Here is a 23,181-nt window from a genome sequence, read left to right on the forward strand (position 1 = left end):
CAGACCCTCACAGATGTAACTGTTCACATTGCTGCGGCGGCGGAGTACCTCATGCAGGCCTCCCTCGGCGCTGCTACCTGCGCAGTTATTGCCGCCTCAAATACCATAGCTATTCATAAGGCCCTCTGGTTCCGATAATGGAGAGTGGACTCTGTCTCTAAGAAGCCTCTCACAGTACTCCTTTCCAGACCGATGGTTTACCGATCGTCTGGACAGGCTCTTTTTTTTTTTTTTTTTTTTTTTTTTGTCTGACGCCACGGGAGGAAAAGAGTACCTCTCTCCCCCAACTCTAGCCCAGGATGTTTTTTACTAGACACGCAGGGCCCGACCTTCTCAGCCCTCCCCGAGTCCACCTCGTCCTGGCAGTCTAGACAAAGACCGAGAAGTCTCGTCCTTCTCCATCTGGGCCGCCGCCTCAGACCACAAATGGGTGTGATACCTTGTGTCTTTCGGTTACCACATTGAATTCTGGACCCGATCCCCTGGTCAGTCTTTTTTCTCAAACCCCCCCAAACACTCCAAAACACCACGAGGCCTTCTCCTCAGCAATCCACGTCCTCCAAATGGGAGGGGTGATGGTACCTGTTCCGGACGGCGAGAGGTTCAAGGCTATATACCTATCGTGGTCGCCAAAGAAAGACGGGTCAGTTCGTCCCATCCTGGACCTCTAACACCTGAGCAAACATGTGCACGTAAGGAGATTTAGAATGGACTTCCTAGGGTCCATTATTACCTTTGTGGTCGAAGGAGAATTCCTTGCTTCCCTAGCTATCAGGGACGCGTACCTGCACATACCCATCGCTCCAGCTCACCAAAGTTTCTCTTCTTCGCGGTTCAGGACTTCTTATTTTCATTTGTGGCCCTACCCTCGGCTCTGCCACAGCACCAAGGGTCTTAACTAAGGTCATTGCGGCCGCCATGAGTGCCCTTCACGCCAGGAGAGTGGCTGTTCTGCCTTGCTTGGATGACCTCCTCATCAAGGGCTCAACCAGCGTGCAGATCTCTGTGGGCACCCTATCCCGCTTAGGGCGGCTTCTGACTCCAGTCAAATCATCCCCGGTCGCGTCAAAATCCTTCACCTCCCTGGGCATGTGCCTGGACACTCTTCGGGGCTTGATATTTCTCCCTCAAGTCAAGGCGACCGCTCTACAACAAGCGGTACACTGCCCTCTACGTACTCCTGTCACTTCATACGATTCAGTATGAGAGTGCTAGGTACGATAGCGGCGGCTATAGAGGCAGTGCTGCTCTCTTAGCAACACCACAGCCCACTGCAGCTTGCGCTTCTAGCTGCCTGGGACAAGAGCCCCTTTTCCTTGGACGAACTTTTCACCTGACACCTTCAGTCAGGTATGCGTTTTACTGGTGGCTTCAGTCCTCTTCCATATCGAGAAGGAGTTTTTTCCCCTCACCCACGACAGCACCACGTGAGAGAGGGATCCGCCCAGCGAGGACAGGAATCCTTTCTGAAATAAAAGGGCGGTACCTCTCCCCTTCGTCAGTTGGTTTCCTGTCCTTGATGGGAGACCTTGTTCTGGAATACGGCGGTTGAAGTAAGAAGTTTAAAGTACAGAAGCTGTATTTACCCAGCCCCATCCGGTGTCCGGAGAAGCAGGGTGAGTCCTGCGGCGCCGTTCTTCGGAGTTGGAAGCGCCGTCCACCAGCCCTTGGGGAACCTGGTGTACGTGCGGGCTTGTGCGGCAGGGTCCATCAGGGGTTCCGGACCGCCGCTCCTCCCCCCCCCTTGCGCTCTCCTGCTGCCTAGGACTTCCGAATGTGGCGCACTCTGGGACGCGAGCAAGGCATGCAGGGTACAGGAGGCGTGACGTCTCCTGAAGAGGATGGCGGCGCCCATGCAGCAGCAGCAGCGGCGGTGTTTCAGGGCAGACGCCCGCCGTCTGGACACCGCTGGACGCATTGAAACGGGGGGGCACCTTTATGGGACCGGAAGGTGGAGGAGCAGCACGGGTGTTCGTGCCTACATCCCAGGATGGCTTCAGAAAGGCAGCAACACTCTCTGGAGCGCCGGCAGCATAGGCGTATGACAGTCACCGTTCTAAGTGGAACAGACCTGCCCGGCCTCAATTGCCAGAAGGGCAAATCCTCTTGTGGCTCCACGACTTCTGCGGGACCTGTGGGTGTTCCGACGAAGCCTCCAGGACCGGTACGCTTGATCTCCTGTGGTGGGTGAGTGATCTTCGTGAATGTCATCTGCATCATTAGGTGGCTCCTAAACTCCATACGGAGTGTTCCCTGTGCAGAGAGCCGATATGGCCTGAGGGCCGAGTGTCGGAGACCCCTTGTGTGGGGCATAGATGGCAATGTCTCTGCTTCGATCTATGGATTGCTGCATGCGAGTTACAAATGTGTATATGTTGTGAGGTAGCGACCACCAAAATGGTAAATGGTCGCTATATGTCACAGTGGAGAAGGTCGCTGCGATATTAAACTGAAGAGGTTGCTATGGGACTTGTAGTTCCACAATGGCTTCTTTCTGCATATAAGGGACAGGTTCCCTTTAATAAGCCCAGTGTGCTGTGCAGGTGTGGAGAATCAAACCTCCACCTGTAGGTGTGTCCAGTCTGATTAGGAGACTCAGTGTGTGTTCTGCAGAGTGTGAGAGCAGAGCAGGGAGCTCTGGATGTATCCGCCTGTGTGGAGGCTGAACACGGGGCTCTGGAATTCAGTCTGGGTTTAGGCTGGAAGTAGTGTGCAAGCCAGGCTGGTTAGTGCTGGGGCTACTGGACCAAAGCTCTCCTGGAGTGGAGAGACAGACAGGAGTCTGCAGAGTGTCTCTGGGTTTTTGGAAGGAGCCACAGCAAGTGTTGTTCCCTGGCAGGAGCCAGTGTGTACAGGCGCCACACTTCCAATAGAGACCGTATTGGACTGGAAGCCCGCGGTATGTGGTTGTGCTATGTTTTTGCCGTAAGCCAGGAGAGGCCTGTTATGTTTAATGTTTGCCGTTTATGACAAGTTTTTCATAACCGGCTGGAATTTTTTATGAAGATGCTGTGTCGTCCTGTGACCTTGCCTATGCCTACCTGAGCTAATCCTCACAATGTATTGCTATATGGTTGGTAGCAGCCCCTTCCTTTGTGACAGTTCAGCAGCGGCAGCCTCCGCGGTTGGCAACAACACCCCTATGACATACAGCATAAGTTGGGGTCCATGCCTACAGATTGACATGTACACGGTGACAGCTCTGTCTTAACAGCTGTCACTAACATTGGGGGCTTGTTACTGTCAGTTACGGCACTCACTCTCCAGGTCCCATGTGCACGCTCCCGTATGCACGCACTTGTGGGAAACAGCAGCAGGAATTCTGGAGCCGACTATTGCCAAATCCCTGCACGGCCCATGATTTTCAGGATCTGGCTACAAACTATTGTAGATCAGCTGAAGGATACAACTCCTCTGGAGTATATCTTTTTCTAAACTTACCACTGCTGCAGGGAGCAGCGGCATTCTTGCAGAGTCGTCAGCCGATGCTATCAGGCTGGGAGCCCGTTGTGCAGGATTGTCTAATCTGGCCGGAATGGCATTATGGTTGAAGGGCTGTCCCATATTCCTGCAAACCAAGCATAAATTATGTTCAGGGCCGTATGTCGATCTGCTCCTTTTGGTAAACAGCTGGAAGATGCGTTGGAGAACGTATCCGACGCCAAGCAGCCCTTCCAAAGGTTATCCCTTTTGTTCCAGCAGAGTAGATACTCAAGGTGTCAGAATAGGCCCTGGGGGCACTCTGCCATGCCATCATGTCTCTGAGACACACTATATCCCTGCGGGGCACTATATTGTGCTTACCGGCGGCTCTATGGGGCCTGTTCCACTCCAGGGCTCTCCAATAGCAAATCCTGTCTGCCAAACAAAAAAAAAAAAAAAACACAAAAGGAAAACCCTTAGGAAGATATTTCGAAGGGGACATCATTCTCTCCTTGCCAGTCAAGACTTCCCTGCTTTGGTGGACGTCCATAGGCAACCTGTCTGTGGGGTTCCTGGCTACCTCGGTATCTGAAGGTGGTCACTGCTGATGCCAGCCGGTACGGCTGGGGATGCTCGCCTCCAGGTGCAGATATCCCTGGGCTGGTGGTCAGCGCAGGAAGCAGCACAGCCCTCACGCCTCCTGACGCTATGGTCTGAAGAACGAGCACTAAATTCCCTTTGCCCCCCCCCCCCAGGGGCAGCTCGTTTGGTTGCCGTCAGCCACTCAGTCTACCGTCTCCTTGGCACGATTCCCCATCCCTAATTCTGGCATCTTATGGTCTTTACTGGGCGGGCAGAATCCCCCTCGGCTCTACACTTCACAGGATTCTAAATGCCATTGTTCGTTCCATGGTCTCGTTGTAAGCTTGTGGCCTTGGATGTGTGAGCTTGTGGGTTTGAATCCCGATGGGCCATTCCTGTAGTTGGCAGCTTCCCTCAGGCGCCATCAACCGCGGCAAGGGGAATGATCCCTGAATCCGCATATCTTTTCAACGGTAGTGGCTCTGTGGAGAATACCACGGAGGGACCTGTTTCCTCCAGGCTAAACTGGCATATAGACCTCTTGTTCTATGATCCCAGCAGTCCGGCCCTTGCGGTGAATGCACTTCCATTCCATGGACCTTCGGAATAGCCTCTGCCCTTCCCCCTGTTGTCATGCTCTCGATGGTTCTCCAAGAGCTCGGGGAAGCTCGGGCGAGGTTCCTTCCCCTCGCCCCCTTCTGGCCCAAGGGGCCATGGCTCTCTCTCCTGAGGACAATGTCTGTCCCGGATCCTGGGGTTCTGCCGGGGATTCCGGACCTGTTAGTGCAGTAACCTGTGTTCCTCGTGCAGGAAAAGGGTTTTTTCATTTCACAGCTTAGAACTTGAGAGGTTGTGGCTGATGCGCAAGGGTTCTCCTCTGACCCGGTCTCTTCCTTGCTGCAGAGCCATAAACCGGTTACCACTACACTCTATGGGAGAGGGTGGCAAAAGTTCCCCTACTTTGCAAATGGTCCCTTGGGTATGATTTCCTATTCCATGCACATTGGCATTCTTGCAGACTGGGTTGCTCTAGGATTCTCAGTGTACACTCTAGGGGTTCCTGTTCTGCCCTAGGAACCTTATCCATTGGAAAACTGGCAACAAACCGGTGGGTTCAAGGTTATTGGGCTTGTGAGTTCATGCCTTACAGTTCCACCGGGGGATCAAATTAGGGTTGGACGCCCTCACGAGTCCTCCCTTTGAACCTATTGCCAAAAAAAAAAAATCTCCCTGACGTTGCTGACATTAGAAACTATTTTGCTCTGGGCCTTGGCGTTCGCTCGTAGAATTAGTGCTTACGCGCCTTATCGGTAGTACAGCCCTGCGCTCAGTTGTTCAACGATAGGCCGGGTCATGTGTTAATAGGATCCTTTCTCCCAATGGTCGCCTCTCGATTCCATAGCACGCAGGGTATAATCCTCCCATCTTTTGCGGCCATCCTACCAATACCAGGGTAAAACAGATTTATTCGTTGGAGGTTCCTAGGGCCCTGCTTCTCTACATCTCAGTGACACATAGTGTGGGGAAAACACAGTCCTTTTTCATAGCCCTGTCTGTAGTAGAAAAGGTCTGTGGGTGTGAAACTGCACTATCTCTAGGTGGATTAGGGAGGCCATTGCTTAGCCTACTCATCTAGTGGGGCTGCCTTCCCTGAGGGCTTAAGGGCCCATTCCACCGGTGCGGTGTCGCCCTCCGGGGCTGAGAAGAAACAGGTATCTATTGACCGGATTTGTAGGACCGCTACCTGGTCTTCACATTCTCCTTTTTCTTCCGTCACTATCGGTTGGATCTATCCTCCTCGGCTGATGTCTCGTTTTGTAGAAGGGTGCTTGAGACGTTGGTCCCTCCCTAATCTGTTATTCTCTGGAAATCTCTCACGTGGTGCTGTCATGGGTGAGGGGAAAACACCTCGGTTACTTATCGGTAGCCGGTTTTTCCAGAAGCCATGACAGCACCCATATAATCCCTCCCTTTTCATCCTTAGTGTACACTATTCTGGGTGTGCATGTGTGTGTTATAGTTGGTGATAGAGTTAAGTTCTAACGTTTGTTGGAGGTTCTCTCAATTCTCGGTAATCAACTGACGAAGGTGAGAGGTACCGCCCTTTTATTTCAGAATGGTTTCCTGTCCTCGCTGGGCGGATCCCTCTCTCACGTGGTGCTGTCATGGGTTCTGGAAAAACCGGCTACCGGTAAGTAACAGAGGTGTTTCTCCCCCAAGTGGACTGGCTACTCCTGACCACGGACGCCAGCCTCTTAGTCTGGGGAGCAGCGTACTGGCTCCACACTGCTTCGGGACGTTGGACACCGCAGGAGTCTTCCCTTCCCAGAAATCATCCTGAAAATGAGCGCGATCTTCTCGTGCTCAGGTCATTCCCCTTTTATGCTAGCAGGTCGTTTGATTCGGGTCCAATTGGACAATGCAACAGCTGTGGCCTATGTCAATCAGCAGGGAGGTACCAGCAGCAAGACAGCTTATCTCGAGGTCCTCAGGATTCTCACCTGGACCAAATCGACGGGGGCCTGTGTTTTCAACGTTACACATACCGGGAGTAGAAAAGTGGGTGGCGAACCTTCTAAGTCGCCAAGGCCTGGCCGCCGGAGAGTGGTTTCTCCACCCAGAAGTGTTCCCACACATCTGCACTCACTGGAGTACACCAGACGTGGAATTAATGGTGCTCTACAAATAAATAATAATAATCTAATAGCCTCAAGGTTGAACGCAAAGGTACCCGCGTTCTTAGCCAGGTCACGTGACCCACAGTCCATTGGCACGGATGCTCTAGTCTCCTGAAGTCGTTTCCGTACAACTTACATGTTTTTTGCCTCTGCCCCTGCTGCCGCGAGTAATCAGGAAGATCAAGGCAGAAGGAGTCCCGGTGATACTAATAGCACCGGACTAGCCCAGGTGCGCCTGGTATGCTGAATTAGTACAATTGCTCATGGCGCCTCGTAAGCATCCCAGACTTTCTGACCCAAAGGCCCATTTCCCATCAGAACTCCAGAGCCCTGAAGCTGACGGCCTGGCCATTGAGACCTGGACTTTAAAAAGAGGGAGATTCTCTCCTGCGGTCATCTCCACCTTGTACAGTGCCCGAAAGCTGGCCTTCATCCCATATTTACCACCGTACATGGAAAACTTTCCTTTTCCAGTGCAGGGAATCTAATGTCCAACCTATGCCTCTGGCGATCCCCAGAATTCTTGATTATTTTTTTTTTTGCAGTCAGGTTGCAAAAGGGGTTGGCCCTCAGCTCCCTTAAGGGGCAGATTTCATCTCTCTCAATATTCTATCAATACCGCCTAGCTTGCAATCCGCAAGTCAAGACTTTCCTCAAGGGTGTTTCCCATCTAGTTTCCCTGTATAAACGGTCGCTGGACCCATGGGACCTCAATCTCGTTTTGGACGGTATCCAGAGGTCCCCTTTTGAACCTCTTAAGGAATCTTCTCTTGCTCTTCTCTCCTGGAAGGTAACATTCTTAGTGGCGATTACGTCCATTAGACAAGTTTCGGAACTGGCATCACTCTCTTGCCGCGAACCCTTTCTGATCTTTCATCAGGACAAGGTGGTTCTACGCCCCCTTCCAGATTTTCTTCCGATTGTTATTTCCCCATTTCATATGAACGAGGACATTGTTATGACTTTCTTTTTGTCCACACCCAGTCCATAGGGTGGAAAGGTTTCTACATTCGCTAGATCTTGTGAGGGCTCTCAGATATTACGTACCCAGGACAGCCCCTTTAGGAACATAGACTCCTTGTTCGTCATTCCTGAAAGGCCTAAGAAAGGACATGCAGCTTCATAGGCAACGCTGGCTCACTGGATTCGCTCTGCGATCCAGGGGGTCTACCGCTTGCAACTTAAGCCCATTCCTAGTGGGCTGCGGACTTATTCCACGCAAGCAGTTGGCGCCCCTTGGGCCATTAGGCATCAGCCTTCAGTGGAACAGAGGTGTAAGGCTGCGACCTGGTCTTGTCTACATACTGTTTCAATGCATTACTGAATCCATACCCAGGCTTCGGCTGAGGCGAACCTAGGTAGGAAAATTCTGCAAACGATAGTGGAGTACCTATCTCAGTAGGCGCTCCTGGCTATCTGGGACTGGTTCCTAGTCCTTGGGTTGCGTTGTTTATTGTTTACCCACCCATGGACTGCTTTAGGACGTCCCATGGTCCTGTGTCCCCCAATGAGGCGTCAGAGAAAAACGGATTTTTGTGTACTCGCCGTAAAATCATTTTCTCTTAGCCATCGTTGGGGGACACAGCACCCACCCTGTTGCCCTGTTGGGCCTTGGTTCTCTCAGTACCTTATTTGGTTATGAATCTTCTTTTCTCATGTTCCTCTGTTGAGAAGTTTTTACTGTTTTTTTTCTCCTCCTGCTTGTGTACTAAAACTGAGGTTGCCTGGCCCGGCCAGGGGGTGTATACTGCAGAGGAGGAGCTATGCTTTTGCATCTACTTAGTGTCCTCCTATGGATAGGCAGCATAACACCCATGGTCCTGTGTCACCCAATGATGGCTAAGAGAAAACGATTTTATGGTGAGTACACAAAAATCCGTTTTTTGCAAGTCTGGGAAGTGATAAAAATTATTCTTGGGAAAAAATGATTTCATCTCTTAATTTTCCTGTTTTGTTTTCAATTCTGAGAGTTGTAGAAAATCTGGAAAAAGAAACAAAACAAACAGACTTCTTATCATGGCACATACAGTGCCTACAAGTAGTATTCAACCCCCTGCAGATTTAGCAGGTTTACACATTCTGAATTAACTTGGCATTGTGACATTTGGACTGTAGATCAGCTTGGAAGTGTGAAATGCACTACAGCAAAAAAGAATGTTATTTCTTTTTTTATTTTTTTTTTTAAATTGTGAAAAGTTTATTCAGAGGGTCATTTATTATTCAACCCCTCAAACCACAAGAATTCTGTTTGGTTCCCCTAAAGTATTAAGAAGTATTTCAGGCACAAAGAACAATGAGCTTCACATGTTTGGATTAATTTTTTTCCAGCCTTTTCTGACTAATTAGGACCCTCCCCAAACTTGTGAACAGCACTCATACTTGGTCAACATGGGAAAGACAAAGGAGCATTCCAAGGCCATCAGAGACAAGATCGTGGAGGGTCACAAGGCTGGCAAGGGGTACAAAACCCTTTCCAAGGAGTTGGGCCTACCTCTCTCCACTGTTGGGAGCATCATCCGGAAGTGGAAGGCTTATGGAACTACTGTTAGCCTTCCACGGCCTGGACAGCCTTTGAAAGTTTCCACCCGTGCCGAGGCCAGGCTTGTCCGAAGAGTCAAGGCTAACCCAAGGACAACAAGGAAGGAGCTCCGGGAAGATCTCATGGCAGTGGGGACATTGGTTTCTGTCAATACCATAAGTAACGTACTCCACCGCAATGGTCTCCGTTCCAGACGAGCCCGTAAGGTACCTTTACTTTCAAAGCGTCATGTCAAGGCTCGTCTACAGTTTGCTCATGATCACTTGGAGGACTCTGAGACAAACTGGTTCAAGGTTCTCTGGTCTGATGAGACCAAGATCGAGATCTTTGGTGCCAACCATATACGTGACGTTTGGAGACTGGATGGCACTGCATATGACCCCAAGAATACCATCCCTACAGTCAAGCATGGTGGTGGCAGCATCATGCTGTGGGGCTGTTTCTCAGCCAAGGGGCCTGGCCATCTGGTCCGCATCCATGGGAAGATGGATAGCATGGCCTACCTGGAGATTTTGGCCAAGAACCTCCGCTCCTCCATCAAGGATCTTAAGATGGGTCGTCATTTCATCTTCCAACAAGACAACGACCCAAAGCACACAGCCAAGAAAACCAAGGCCTGGTTCAAGAGGGAAAAAATCAAGGTGTTGCAGTGGCCTAGTTAGTCTCTTGACCTTAACCCAATTGAAAACTTGTGGAAGGAGCTCAAGATTAAAGTCCACATGAGACACCCAAAGAACCTAGATAACTTGGAGAAGATCTGCATGGAGGAGTGGGCCAAGATAACTCCAGAGACCTGTGCCGGCCTGACCAGGTCTTATAAAAGACGATTATTAGCTGTAATTGCAAACAAGGGTTATTCCACAAAATATTAAACCTAGGGGTTGAATAATAATTGACCCACACTTTTATGTTGAAAATGTATTAAAATTTAACTGAGCAACATAACTTGTTGGATTGTAAGATTTATGCATCTGTTAATAAATCCTGCTCTTGTTTGAAGTTTGCAGGCTCTAACTTATTTGCATCTTATCAAACCTGCTAAATCTGCAGGGGGTTGAATACTACTTGTAGGCACTGGAAGTCTATTCAGGTTTTCTCTTGTTATAAAATATTTGCAAAGTTGAAAATAATTGGGAAAAATGTCACCAATGTTGTTGCTTTCAGATTTCTCTATCATATAGTGAATCTGTCAGTAGCATCAAATCTCCTAAGTATGAATATATGTGAATGAGCTTCTCCAGGTTATGGGTAGGACACTGATCTGTATGACTGATTTTACCTTCAGAGATTATTTTAAATGAGAGAGAGGGCATTACTAATGTGAGACATGTAAGGACAGACAGTCTTCACTCCTGATCTCAGTGCAGAGCTGTGTATGATTATAACTGATACAGTACAGTATTAAAGGGATTGTCCACTACTTGGATAACAGCGTCTCAGTCAGTATGTTTCCCCCTTGTAAAATAACAAAACTTATGCTCCCCTCCATTCTAGCAGTGTTAGCACTGGCTCTCTCTGAGCTCGTGTGACATTATATCATCTGATCCCTGCGGTCAATCACTGCTGGCTTCACTTTCCCCTCCTTCAGACAAATCGGACCTCCAGATGAAGTGACTGCAGCCGCAGCTCACTTTCTACAAATTTCACCTACATCCGAAGGAGGGGTGAGTGAAGTGTCCTCTGAATAGCTGCAGGGATTGCATGACATAATGTCACTCAGGCCCCGAGAGAGCCAGTGCTGACACCGCTGGAGCTACACCAGAGGTGAGTGTACTGTAAGTGTCTGTCATTATTTTACAAGGGGGAAACACTAATTGAGATGGGGTTGTCCAAGTGATGGAAAACCATTTTAAAGATATTTGCATTTGTCCTCTCATAGTGCTTCATTTTCCCTCCCACAGACATTCAGCAGAGCTGTGAGAGCTGCAGCTGCAGACATGTTTGTAATGAGGCAATGTTTATTTCTGCTGATCTGGGTTATTTACATGTCTCACACTAGTAACATCCCCTTTTATTAAAAAATAACCTCTACAGGCAGATTCGCAGGGCGATGTGTGTCAGGCTCATAGATCTTAACACCTGATTTACAATATATACAAAAAAATATGGGTTTCACTGAAATAAGACATCAGATAACAGATATCAACGTATCATTGTATTCAGCTTCATATGACCCACATAGACGGCTTAAGACTGTTTATGATACTGACAGATTCCTTTTAGCTTCAAACTTGTTAACATATGGGATTGTCAGAAGTTCTTTTTGTTGGAAAAACACAAAAAATAAGCTGATCAGAGGCTGACTCTCACCAATAAGCTGTAAACATGGCAGCACACTTGCAAGAAAGAATACCTTGTCTCCCTCGCTAGTAAATTAAGGTCCCCGTCTATGAAGGTATATCTCCTGCCAGTACAATTATACCTGTGCTTTAGTCAGTATAAAGCTGGTGTCACACTAAACGACAGCGACAACGACGTCGCTGTTACGTCACCATTTTCGGTGACGTAACAGCGACCTTGTAAGTCGCTGTTATGATCGCTGCTTAGCTGTCAAACACAGCAGAAGCAGCGATCATAAGGTCGCTGTGCTACATGTTCAGAGAGCAGGGAGCCGCGCTTAGCGCTGGCTCCTTGCTCTCCTGCAGCACACATCGGGTTAATTAACCCGATGTGTGCTGCAGCTACATGTCACAGTTCAGAGAGCAGGGAGCCGCGCTTAGCGCTGGCTCCTTGCTCTCCTGCAGCACACATCGGGTTAATTAACCCGATGTGTGCTGCAGCTACATGTCAGTGCAGAGAGCAGGGAGCCGCGCGCACTGCTTAGCGCTGGCTCCTTGCTCTCCTTGCTACAGTATACATCGGGTTAATTACCCGATGCGTACTGCAGCCACATGTCACAGTGCAGGAGCCGGCACTGGCAGCAAGAGCGGAGGCTGGTAACCAGCGTAAACATCGGGTAACCAGGGAAAGGTCTTCCCTTGGTTACCCGATGTTTACGCTGGTTACAGCTTACCGCAGCTGCCAGTGCCGGCTCCTGATCGCTTCATTTCGTCGCTCTCTCGCTGTCACACACAGCGATGTGTGTGTCACAGCGGGAGAGTGACGACCAAAAAATGAAGCTGGACATTCAGCAACGACCGGCGACCTCACAGCAGGGGCCAGGTCGTTGCTGGATGTCACACACAGCGACAGCGACGGGACGTCGCTGCAACGTCACAGAAAATGGTGACGTAGCAGCGACGTCGTTGTCGTCGTCGTTATGTGTGACACCAGCTTAAGATCCCTGTCTAATCCCAGCTCTACATATTTCTATATTTCTTCCCCATACAGCTTTTAGAAACCAACAATCTCAAAGAGACAATTCACATCTTACAGAAATCTCCAGATAAAGTTATTGCAGCCGACCTTGGAGACAGAAAGGTAATGCTTTTTGCTACATATGTTGCTACATAATAAAATACTATCAGAATTTTGTATCTTATCTCTGACCACTGCTATATCTACATCAGGCAAAGCAAGGATTCTATAAAAGGTGCAACATGCAGCCTAGTAAGTGACACATCTCAGGAATTGGGGTCTATGCCCCTACAGCTTGATGGCCTCAGATTACATTGGAAAAACCTGACCAATTTCCTGTAAAACATCTGGAAATCCCAAACGCTGTTGATAACGGTGAACATTCAAAAAACAAACAAACCGTTGAACACATTTGAAATTGAACTCAGAACAGCCCAAATGGAGAGATGAATATGGGGAAAACAAAGAAAAGGCGCTGGCCAGATGACCCGACGTCACCTCTTTCCCATCTTGCCCTGGAGCAGGAAATAGATGGGAGGAGCAGAGCAGGACACCACCGGTTACGAGAGGTGACGTCGGGTCATCTGGCCAGCGCTTGTGCAGAACGCTGTAGGCAGAGGAGAAAGGGCAGGCACGAGATTATGGGCGGGCACTTGCTGATGACAGTCACAGCGCCGCCCATAATCTCGTGCCTGCGCAACATGTCACCAGCGGTCACACTGTGCACACAGTGCACAGTCCCGGTACAGTCGCACGGCACATGCGCAGGACCACGGGCGCACTGGGCGGCGTCCTGAAGTATGAAATGGAGCGTTGGTGGACAGCGTAAATCGGCAGGAGGGACAGTACCTGACACCAGACAGCCCACCCCCATGGATAATTTAGAAGATTTGCATACCAAAAGGTACAACTTTATAAAGTATTTAATTTGGTCTAAAAGGGGGCACAAAAACTATAGGAACCTTGCTAGAATGCAGCCCAGGAGCTGCAGAAGGGGAAACTTTAGGTTTAAAGCAAAATTTCTGCTGACAGGTTCCCTTTAATTATATTGAATCTCCTCATTTGCAGAAAAATTCAGCTTGTATATGGGACAGATGATTTAACCTAAAAGCCCATGGTCCAAGTAGTGCCCCCGGGTCTGCTAAACATCAAAACCTTCTAACATACTAAGAGAAGAAAAGGGTTTTAAATGTGAGTGTAAAGTATAGATATCATAAATGTTATTTATTAACCATTTTATGTGATACAATTATTTGTTTTGAGGGCATAAAAATTAAATTTTTCAACATTCTTGGCAAGTTTCAGATATTTTTATAACTTAAGGCAAAACACATTGACTTACATTTTTCCACTACAGTAAAGTACATTGTATAACAATAAAACAGGCTCAGAGTGACTTGGATAAGATGAAGCATTCCAAAGTTATTACTACATAAAGGGACACGTCTGATTGAAAAAAATTGGGTTTTGTCATAAAGGCCAAAACTGTCTGCAGGAAGAGGGGTTAAAGAAGCCTTATATAACTACTGACATGGGAGGTATTAAGTATGTCTGTCTTACATGTAGACCCATATATGGAAGGACTCCAATAACTGAGGGACCAAAAAGTATACTAAAGGGTACTTTACATGCTGCGATATCGGTACCAATATCGCTAGCGAGCATACCCGCCCCCGTCAGTTGTGCGCCACTGGCAAATCGCTGCCCGTGGCGCACAACATCACTAACACCCGTAACACTACTTACAGTGCCTACAAGTAGTATTCAACCCCCTGCAGATTTAGCAGGTTTGATAAGCTGCAAATAAGTTAGAGCCTGCAAACTTCAAACAAGAGCAGGATTTATTAACAGATGCATAAATCTTACAAACCAACAAGTTATGTTGCTCAGTTAAATTTTAATAAATTTTCAACATAAAAGTGTGGGTCAATTATTATTCAACCACCACAGAAAGAACACTTGGGAAGGTGCATAACCTAAATATATTCTTTTATTTCAATTATTCCAATCATAAAATTCCATATACAAACTACACATATATATACAACTGGGTCCAGTTCGTGATCACACTGGACTGGCTCCTATACCGCATTAGTAGGTTTCAATTGCTGCATAAACTGTTTATGGCTTATAGTAAGCCTCCACTAAATTTCTGTTACTTTTTCCTTAATATATAATAACTCTCTCCCTTCTAACCAGTTCTCTGTAAGTGCATTACCCAGAGCCTGCGGCCGCACAATGCATCTGGGGATTACTACCTTAATCCGATCACTGTATATAACGATAGTGGTAAAAAGTGGGGCGCAGCTGAAACTGACCTGTATAGTGTTACTAGCGGTTGTGCCGTCCTCGGTCCCGACGCGCGTTTCCCTAGTTCATCAGGGCACACGTCCCCTGATGAACTAGGGAAACGCGCGTCGGGACCGAGGACGGCACAACCGCTAGTAACACTATACAGGTCAGTTTCAGCTGCGCCCCACTTTTTACCACTATCGTTATATACAGTGATCGGATTAAGGTAGTAATCCCCAGATGCATTGTGCGGCCGCAGGCTCTGGGTAATGCACTTACAGAGAACTGGTTAGAAGGGAGAGAGTTATTATATATTAAGGAAAAAGTAACAGAAATTTAGTGGAGGCTTACTATAAGCCATAAACAGTTTATGCAGCAATTGAAACCTACTAATGCGGTATAGGAGCCAGTCCAGTGTGATCACGAACTGGACCCAGTTGTATACATATGTGTAGTTTGTATATGGAATTTTATGATTGGAATAATTGAAATAAAAGAATATATTTAGGTTATGCACCTTCCCAAGTGTTCTTTCTGTGGTGTTTGCAGTTATTAGGTGTTATTCCTACGTAATGTTGGTTCTAGAGTTGGACAAATGATGCAATTATTATTCAACCCCTAGGTTTAATATTTTGTGGAATAACCCTTGTTTGCAATTACAGCTAATAATCGTCTTTTATAAGACCTGATCAGGCCGGCACAGGTCTCTGGAGTTATCTTGGCCCACTCCTCCATGCAGATCTTCTCCAAGTTATCTAGGTTCTTTGGGTGTCTCATGTGGACTTTAATCTTGAGCTCCTTCCACAAGTTTTCAATTGGGTTAAGGTCAGGAGACTGACTAGGCCACTGCAACACCTTGATTTTTTCCCTCTTGAACCAGGCCTTGGTTTTCTTGGCTGTGTGCTTTGGGTCGTTGTCTTGTTGGAAGATGAAATGACGACCCATCTTAAGATCCTTGATGGAGGAGCGGAGGTTCTTGGCCAAAATCTCCATGTAGGCCGTGCTATCCATCTTCCCATGGATGCGGACCAGATGGCCAGGCCCCTTGGCTGAGAAACAGCCCCACAGCATGATGCTGCCACCACCATGCTTGACTGTAGGAATGGTATTCTTGGGGTCGTATGCAGTGCCATCCAGTCTCCAAAAGTCAAGTGTGTGTTTGGCACCAAAGATCTCGATCTTGGTCCCATCAGACCAGAGAACCTTGAACCAGTTTGTCTCAGAGTCCTCCAAGTGATCATGAGCAAACTGTAGACGAGCCTTGACATGACGCTTTGAAAGTAAAGGTACCTTACGGGCTCGTCTGGAACGGAGACCATTGCGGTGGAGTACGTTACTTATGGTATTGACTGAAACCAATGTCCCCACTGCCATGAGATCTTCCCGGAGCTCCTTCCTTGTTGTCCTTGGGTTAGCCTTGACTCTTCGGACAAGCCTGGCACAGGTGGAAACTTTCAAAGCTGTCCAGGCCGTGGAAGGCTAACAGTAGTTCCATAAGCCTTCCACTTCCGGATGATGCTCCCAACAGTGGAGACAGGTAGGGCCAACTCCTTGGAAAGGGTTTTGTACCCCTTGCCAGCCTTGTGACCCTCCACGATCTTGTCTCTGATGGCCTTGGAATGCTCCTTTTGTCTTTCCCATGTTGACCAAGTATGAGTGCTGTTCACAAGTTTGGGGAGGGTCTTAATTAGTCAGAAAAGGCTGGAAAAAGAGATAATTAATCCAAACATGTGAAGCTCATTGTTCTTTGTGCCTGAAATACTTCTTAATACTTTAGGGGAACCAAACAGAATTTTTGTGGTTTGAGGGGTTGAATAATAAATGACCCTCTGAATAAACTTTTCACAATTTAAAAAAAAAAAATAAAAAAAGAAATTCTTTTTTGCTGCAGTGCATTTCACACTTCCAGGCTGATCAACAGTCCAAATGTCACAATGCCAAGTTAATTCCGAATGTGTAAACCTGCTAAATCTGCAGGGGGTTGAATACTACTTGTAGGCACTGTATATATAGAGAGAGATATAGATATATATATAGAGATATAGATAGATATATAGAGATATAGATAGATATATAGAGATATAGATAGATATATAGAGATATAGATAGATATATAGAGATATAGATATAATTATATATATCTCCAATCCTTTCCCCTGTGAAGAGAAAAACATTCAAAACACTGTAATTGTTTTGTTTTTTTTGTCTCTGCACCCCCCTAAAAGATCCAATAAAAAGCGATCAAATATATTCATCAGAGATTGGAATATTGTTCCACAGTAGTTAGGTTGAAAAAAGACCTAGGTCCATCTAGTTCAACCTTCCTTTACCAATTCTACATTTTGTCACTTATAACCAACAATGTTGTGTGCACTAAGGAAATCATCCAGCCCTTTTTTAAAAGCTGTTATAGTATCTGCCATTACTACCTCTTGTGGTACGGCATTCCACAGTCTGACTGCTCTAACTGTAAAGAATATTTCTTCAGCGCTCTATTGGGAGACCCAGACGATTGGGGTATAGCTACTGCCTCCGGAGGCCACACAAAGCACTACACTAAAAAGTGCTAGGCCCCTCCCCTTCTGGCTATACCCCCCCGTGGTATCACGGGTTCTCCAGTTTTCAAGCTTTGTGCGAAGGAGGTCAGACATCCATGCATAGCTCCACAGATTTTAGTCAGCAGTAGCTGCTGACTATTTCGGATGGAAGAAAAGAGGGCCCATATAGGGCCCCCAGCATGCTCCCTTCTCACCCGTTGATGGTGTTGTAAGGTTGAGGTACCTTTTGCTGGTACGGCGGCTGGAGCCCACATGCTGCTTTCCTTCCACATCCCCCTGAGGGGCTCTGAGGAAGTGGGATCCTGCCGGCCTCAAAGCTCTGACGCCGGGCTCCATCCACAGACCCATTTGAACCTGCTGGATACGGAGCTGGAGTACCGTTCAGGGACATGGCCCTGCACCATTACAGGTACTCTGTGTCCCCGGACACACAGACACAGCACACTCCAGACTTGCTGGGTGTGCTAGTGCGCCGGGGACAGTAAAGGGTTACAGTCACTGCAGCTTTGCTGAGTGACTTTGTGTATTGGGAACTACCGCGCCGGACGCTCCGGGAGCGGCGGCGCGGCTGGGACTTGTAGTTCGCCGGGGACTGGGCGCCGACCGCGCTTTTACGGCGGCGGCGCTTATAAATCCAGTCCCCGGCTTCTGCGGCCTAGTGCCGCTTCGTTCCCGCCCCCTCCCTGTCACTCAGGGAAGGGGACAGGCGCTGAGCAATCAGCAGCGCCGAGGGCTGGAGCCTTATTTACATGCTCCAGCCCTCTCACTGCACACTGTCGGACGCCGGATTCCCGCTCTGACTTGGGGCACGCCCACGGCCCGCCCCTCCTCACACGAGCTGGGGAAGACGCCGGCAGCCATTACTGCAGTACGAGCTCGGACTTTCGGCAACCAGGCAGGACTATGGCGACCATACACCCGCTTATAGGCGGGCGGTAAGCGGCACACATAGTGCTGACCCCAATATATACTGCAGTGTGTACATGTGTATTTTAACTGCATAGGTCGCTATATGCCCGCTTGGAGAGCGACACATCAGCAGCAGGAAAGCAGGTGTGCTAAGGCACAGGCTTTCTATGCTGCTTGTATTGCACGTACTGAAGTGTTCATTTGTATTTATGCTTGTATGCTATACATTGCACTGTACAGTCGCTAGTCTTAGCTATATTCTCCTGGAATGGCTAGACTACAGCAGCAGAAAACCAAGGGTGCTGGGGCACAGGTTTTTTTCTATGCTGCTTGTATTGCATGGGCTGCAGTGTGCATTTGTACTTGTGCTTGTATGCTATGCATCGCACTGTATGGTCACTCTTCTGGGCTATATTCCCCTAGATGACTAGTCTACAGCAGCAGAAGAGCAGGGGTGCCAGGGCATAGGCTTCTATGCTGCTTGTATTGCTTGTGCTGCAGTGTTCATTTGTACTTTATGCTTGTATGCTATACATTGCACTGTACGGTCACCATTCTTGGCTATATACTTCTAGATGGCTAGTCGGCAGCGGCAAAAAAGCAACACAGATTTTCAGTGCTGTTTTTACTACATGGGATGCTATTCATGACACCGTCCCATTGTGTGCATGCTCCCCTGTAGCACTTCGTCTGCCGGGGTCTCTAGCACTTCGTCTGCCGGGGTCTCTACTAGTCGTGGCCAAAGAAACCACCTGTCAACCCTGTCCAAGGACAGGGACGGAGTTGCAGTTTCGACGGATATATTGTCATAAGATAGAGACTTGCAGTCCAGACAGGCCATGGGCAATCTTCCTGACCAACCTCATTTGGAACGGGGGGGTCCCAGGAGGACTCTCTGTATGATAAGGCAGCTCTCCAGGACTTTGATCCTGACATCGCTCTCAATCCGGATACACCGGAATACAACGGAATACAACGGAATGATCCTATAGCGTCCATCAATGGAAGGTTGGATCTTTCTCCCTCAGCTCCCCCAGTGGAGGAGTCAGCTTCACAGCAGGAGAAGTCCCTTTTCAGTATCTCAAACGGATATGGAGTATTTTTCTGGCCACGCTGACTTCAGAGAAGCAGTCCAGAAACACCACGCTTACCAGATAAGCGTTTTCTCCAAACGTTTTTTAAAGATACACGTTATCCCTTTTCCCCTGACGTGGTCAAGCGCTGGACCCAGGGTCCAAAGGTGGATTCTCCAATCTCCAGGCTTGCGTCTAGAGACATAGTTGCACTGGAGATGGGGCTTCACTTAAAGTTGCCATTCACAGACAGATGGACTCTGGTTGAAATCTGTCTAGGAGGCTATCGGCGTGTCGGTTGCTCCGGCATTCACAGCCGTATAGGCAACCTAACCTGTTCAGCTGTTCTTGCGCAGCTGGCCTTGAGCACATGTACATCTGTACCGCAGAGGCGTCCGTAACCCCGCAATGTCTGCACTGCGACTTACCCTATTAAAGCTGTCCTAAAAGTACAGTCGAGGTTTCGGTCCTTCCCAAGCTCGGGCAGGTCCCAATTGTCCTCGTGCAAAAGGGCTACAAAACCTCAGACGGGCTCAGATTCCGGCCGGGCTCAATCACGCCCAAGGAAGGCAGCCGGAGGAACCGCTACCAAGGCGGTCTCCTCATGACTCTCAGCTCCCTCTCTCTCTCTCCGCATCCGCGGTTGATGGCAGACTTCCCCGCCTTTGGCGACATTTAGCTGCCACAGGTCACAGACCGGTGGGTGACGGACATTGTGCTCACGTGCACAGGACAGTGTTCTGTTCTCGTCCTCCGACTCCATTATTCAGAACGGCCCCACCTCCCCACCGAGCAGATGCCCTGCTGCAGGCGGTGGACGCTCTAAGAGCAGAAGGAGTGGTGATCCCTGTCCCCCCTCAGGAACGAGGGCGAGGGTTTGTACTCCAATCTCTTTGTGGCTCCAAAACAGGACGGCTCCTTCCGTCCTGTTCTGGACCTAAAACTGCTCAACAATCAGGTGCACGCCAGGCGGTTCCGGATGGAATCCCTCCGATCCGTCATTACCTCAATGTCTCGAGGAGACTTCCTTGCCTCAACAGACATCAAAGATGCCTATCTCCACGTGCCAATTGCTACGGAGCACCAACGTTTTCTACGTTTTGTGATAGGAGACGACCATCTTCAGTTCGTAGCTCTGCCATTCGGTCTGGCGACAACCCCACGGGTGTTCACCAAGATCATGGCAGCAGTGGTAGCAGTCTTGCACTCTCAGGGACACTCGGTGATCCCTTACTTGGACGATCTACTCGTCAAGGCACCCTCCCTCGAGGCATGCCAACGCAGCGATAGTGAAGCTTCCGCTGAACAAGCAGCGTTCACTGCAGACAGAGGTGCAGTCTCTCCTTCAAGGCCAGTCGCACCCCTTAAGGCGCCTCATGCACTTCCTAGGGAAGATGGTGGCAGCCATGGAGGCAGTTCCCTTTGCGCAGTTTCATCTGCGCCAACTTCAATGGGACATTCTCCGCCAATGGGACGGGCAGTCAACCTCCCTGGACAGGAAAGTCTCCTTTTCCCAGACGGCCAAGGACTCTCTGCAATGGTGGCGTATTTCCACCTCATTGTCACAGTGAAGATCCTTCCTACCCCCATCCTGGGCAGTAGTCACGACAGATACGAGTCTGTCAGGGTGGGGAGCAGTTTGTCTCCGCCACAGGGCTCAGGGGACGTGGACTCAGCAGGAGTCCACCCTTCAGATCAATGTTCTGGAAATCAGGGCAGGGTATCTTGCCCTACTAGCTTTCCAGCAGTGGCTAGAAAGAGCGCAGATCCGACTCCAGTCGGACAACTCCACAGTGGTGGCATACATCAACCACCAAGGAGAGACGCGCAGTCGGCAAGCCTTCCAGGAAGTCCGGCGAATCCTCATGTGGGTGGAGGACACAGCATCCACCATATCCGCAGTTCACATCCCGGGCGTAGAAAACTGGGAAGCAGACTTCCTCAGTCGCCAGGGTATGGACGCAGGGGAATGGTCCCTTCACCCGGACGTGTTTCAGGAAATCTGTCGCCGCTGGGGGGTGCCGGACGTCGACCTAATGGCGTCTCGGCACAACAACAAGGTCCCGGCATTTATGGCACGATCGCGCGATCACAGAGCTCTGGCGGCAGACGCCTTAGTGCAAGATTGGTCGCAGTTCCGGCTCCCATATGTGTTTCCACCTCTGGCAATCTTGCCCAGAGTACTGCGCAAAAATCAGATCCGATTGCAGCCGCGTCATACTCGTCGCCCCAGACTGGCCGAGGAGATCGTGGTACCCGGATCTGTGGCATCTCACGGTCGGCCGACCGTGGTCACTACCAGGCCGGCCAGACTTACTGTCCCAAGGGCCGTTTTTCCATCGGAATTCTGCGGCCCTGAACCTGACTGTGTGGCCATTGAGTCCTGGATCCTAGCGTCTTCAGGATTATCCCAAGGGGTCGTTGCCACCATGAAACAGGCTAGGAAGTCCACTTCTGCTAAGATCTACCACAGAACGTGGAAGATTTTCTTAACCTGGTGCTCGGCTCAGGGAGGGTCTCCCTGGCCATTTGCATTGCCTACTTTTCTTTCCTTCCTGCAATCGGGGTTAGAAAAGGGCTTGTCGCTCGGCTCCCTTAAGGGGCAAGTCTCGGCACTATCCGTGTTTTTTTCGGAAGCGTCTAGCACGTCTTTCTAAGGTGCGCACGTTCCTACAGGGGGTCTGTCATATCGTACCCCCGTACAAGCGGCCGTTAGATCCATGGGATCTCAACAGGGTACTGGTTGCTCTCCAGAAGCCGCCTTTCGAGCCTCTGAAGGAAGTTTCATTTTCTCGCCTGTCACAGAAGGTGGCGTTTCTCGTTGCGATCACATCGCTTCGGCGAGTGTCTGAGCTGGCAGCTCTGTCATCCAAGGCTCCCTTCCTGGTGTTCCACCAGGACAAGGTAGTGCTGCGCACCATTCCGGAGTTTCTCCCTAAGGTCGTATCTTCATTTCATCTTAATCAGGATATATCCTTGCCTTCCTTTTGTCCTCATCCGGTTCACCGGTATGGAAAGGACTTACGTTTGTTAGATCTGGTGAGAGCACTCAGAATCTACTTTTCCCGCACGGCGCCCATGCGCCGTTCCGATGCATTTTTTGTCCTTGTCGCTGGTCCGCGCAAGGGGTTGCAGGCTTCTAAAGCCACCCTGGCTCGATGGATCAAAGAACCAATTCTAGAGGCCTACCGTTCTGCGGGGCTTCCGGTTCCTTCAGGGCTAAAAGCCCACTCACCCAGAGCCGTGGGTGCGTCCTGGGCATTACGACACCAGGCTTCGGCTCAACAAGTGTGCCAGGCAGCTACCTGGTCCAGTCTGCACACTTTCACCAAGCATTATCAGGTGCATACCTATGCTTCGGCGGACGCCAGCTTAGGTAGAAGAGTTCTGCAGGCGGCAGTGACACCCCCGTAGGGGAGGGCTGTTTTGCAGCTCTAACATGCGGTATTTCTTTACCCACCCAGGGACAGCTTTTGGACGTCCCAATCGTCTGGGTCTCCCAATAGAGCGCTGAAGAAGAAGGGAATTTTGTTACTTACCGTAAATTCCTTTTCTTCTAGCTCTTATTGGGAGACCCAGCACCCGCCCTGTTGTCCTTCGGGATTTTTTTGTTGTTTGCGGGTACACATGTTGTTCATGTTGAACGGTTTTTCAGTTCTCCGATGTTACTCGGAGTTAATTTGTTTAAACCAGTTATTGGCTTTCCTCCTTCTTGCTTTGGCACTAAAACTGGAGAACCCGTGATACCACGGGGGGGTATAGCCAGAAGGGGAGGGGCCTAGCACTTTTTAGTGTAGTGCTTTGTGTGGCCTCCGGAGGCAGTAGCTATA

General features: G+C 49.3%; 1 protein-coding gene across 5 annotated transcripts in view; it reads left to right on the forward strand.

The window, feature by feature from the left end:
• Window positions 1-23,181, forward strand: part of PRMT7 (protein arginine methyltransferase 7) — a 285,356-nt gene that overhangs the window by 203,065 nt on the left and 59,110 nt on the right. For 4 of the 5 annotated variants that reach the window (XM_075325671.1, XM_075325672.1, XM_075325673.1 and 1 more), the window contains exon 14: window positions 12,553-12,642. The exons of the other annotated variant lie outside the window; for it this stretch is intronic. In XM_075325671.1, coding sequence (XP_075181786.1) covers window positions 12,553-12,642 — 90 coding nt within the window. The remainder of the gene's footprint in view (window positions 1-12,552; window positions 12,643-23,181) is intronic. 5 annotated transcript variants of the gene reach the window in all.

The sequence above is a fragment of the Anomaloglossus baeobatrachus genome, chromosome 10, assembly GCF_048569485.1.
Source record: "Anomaloglossus baeobatrachus isolate aAnoBae1 chromosome 10, aAnoBae1.hap1, whole genome shotgun sequence".
In the NCBI taxonomy this organism is placed as follows: domain Eukaryota; kingdom Metazoa; phylum Chordata; class Amphibia; order Anura; family Aromobatidae; genus Anomaloglossus; species Anomaloglossus baeobatrachus.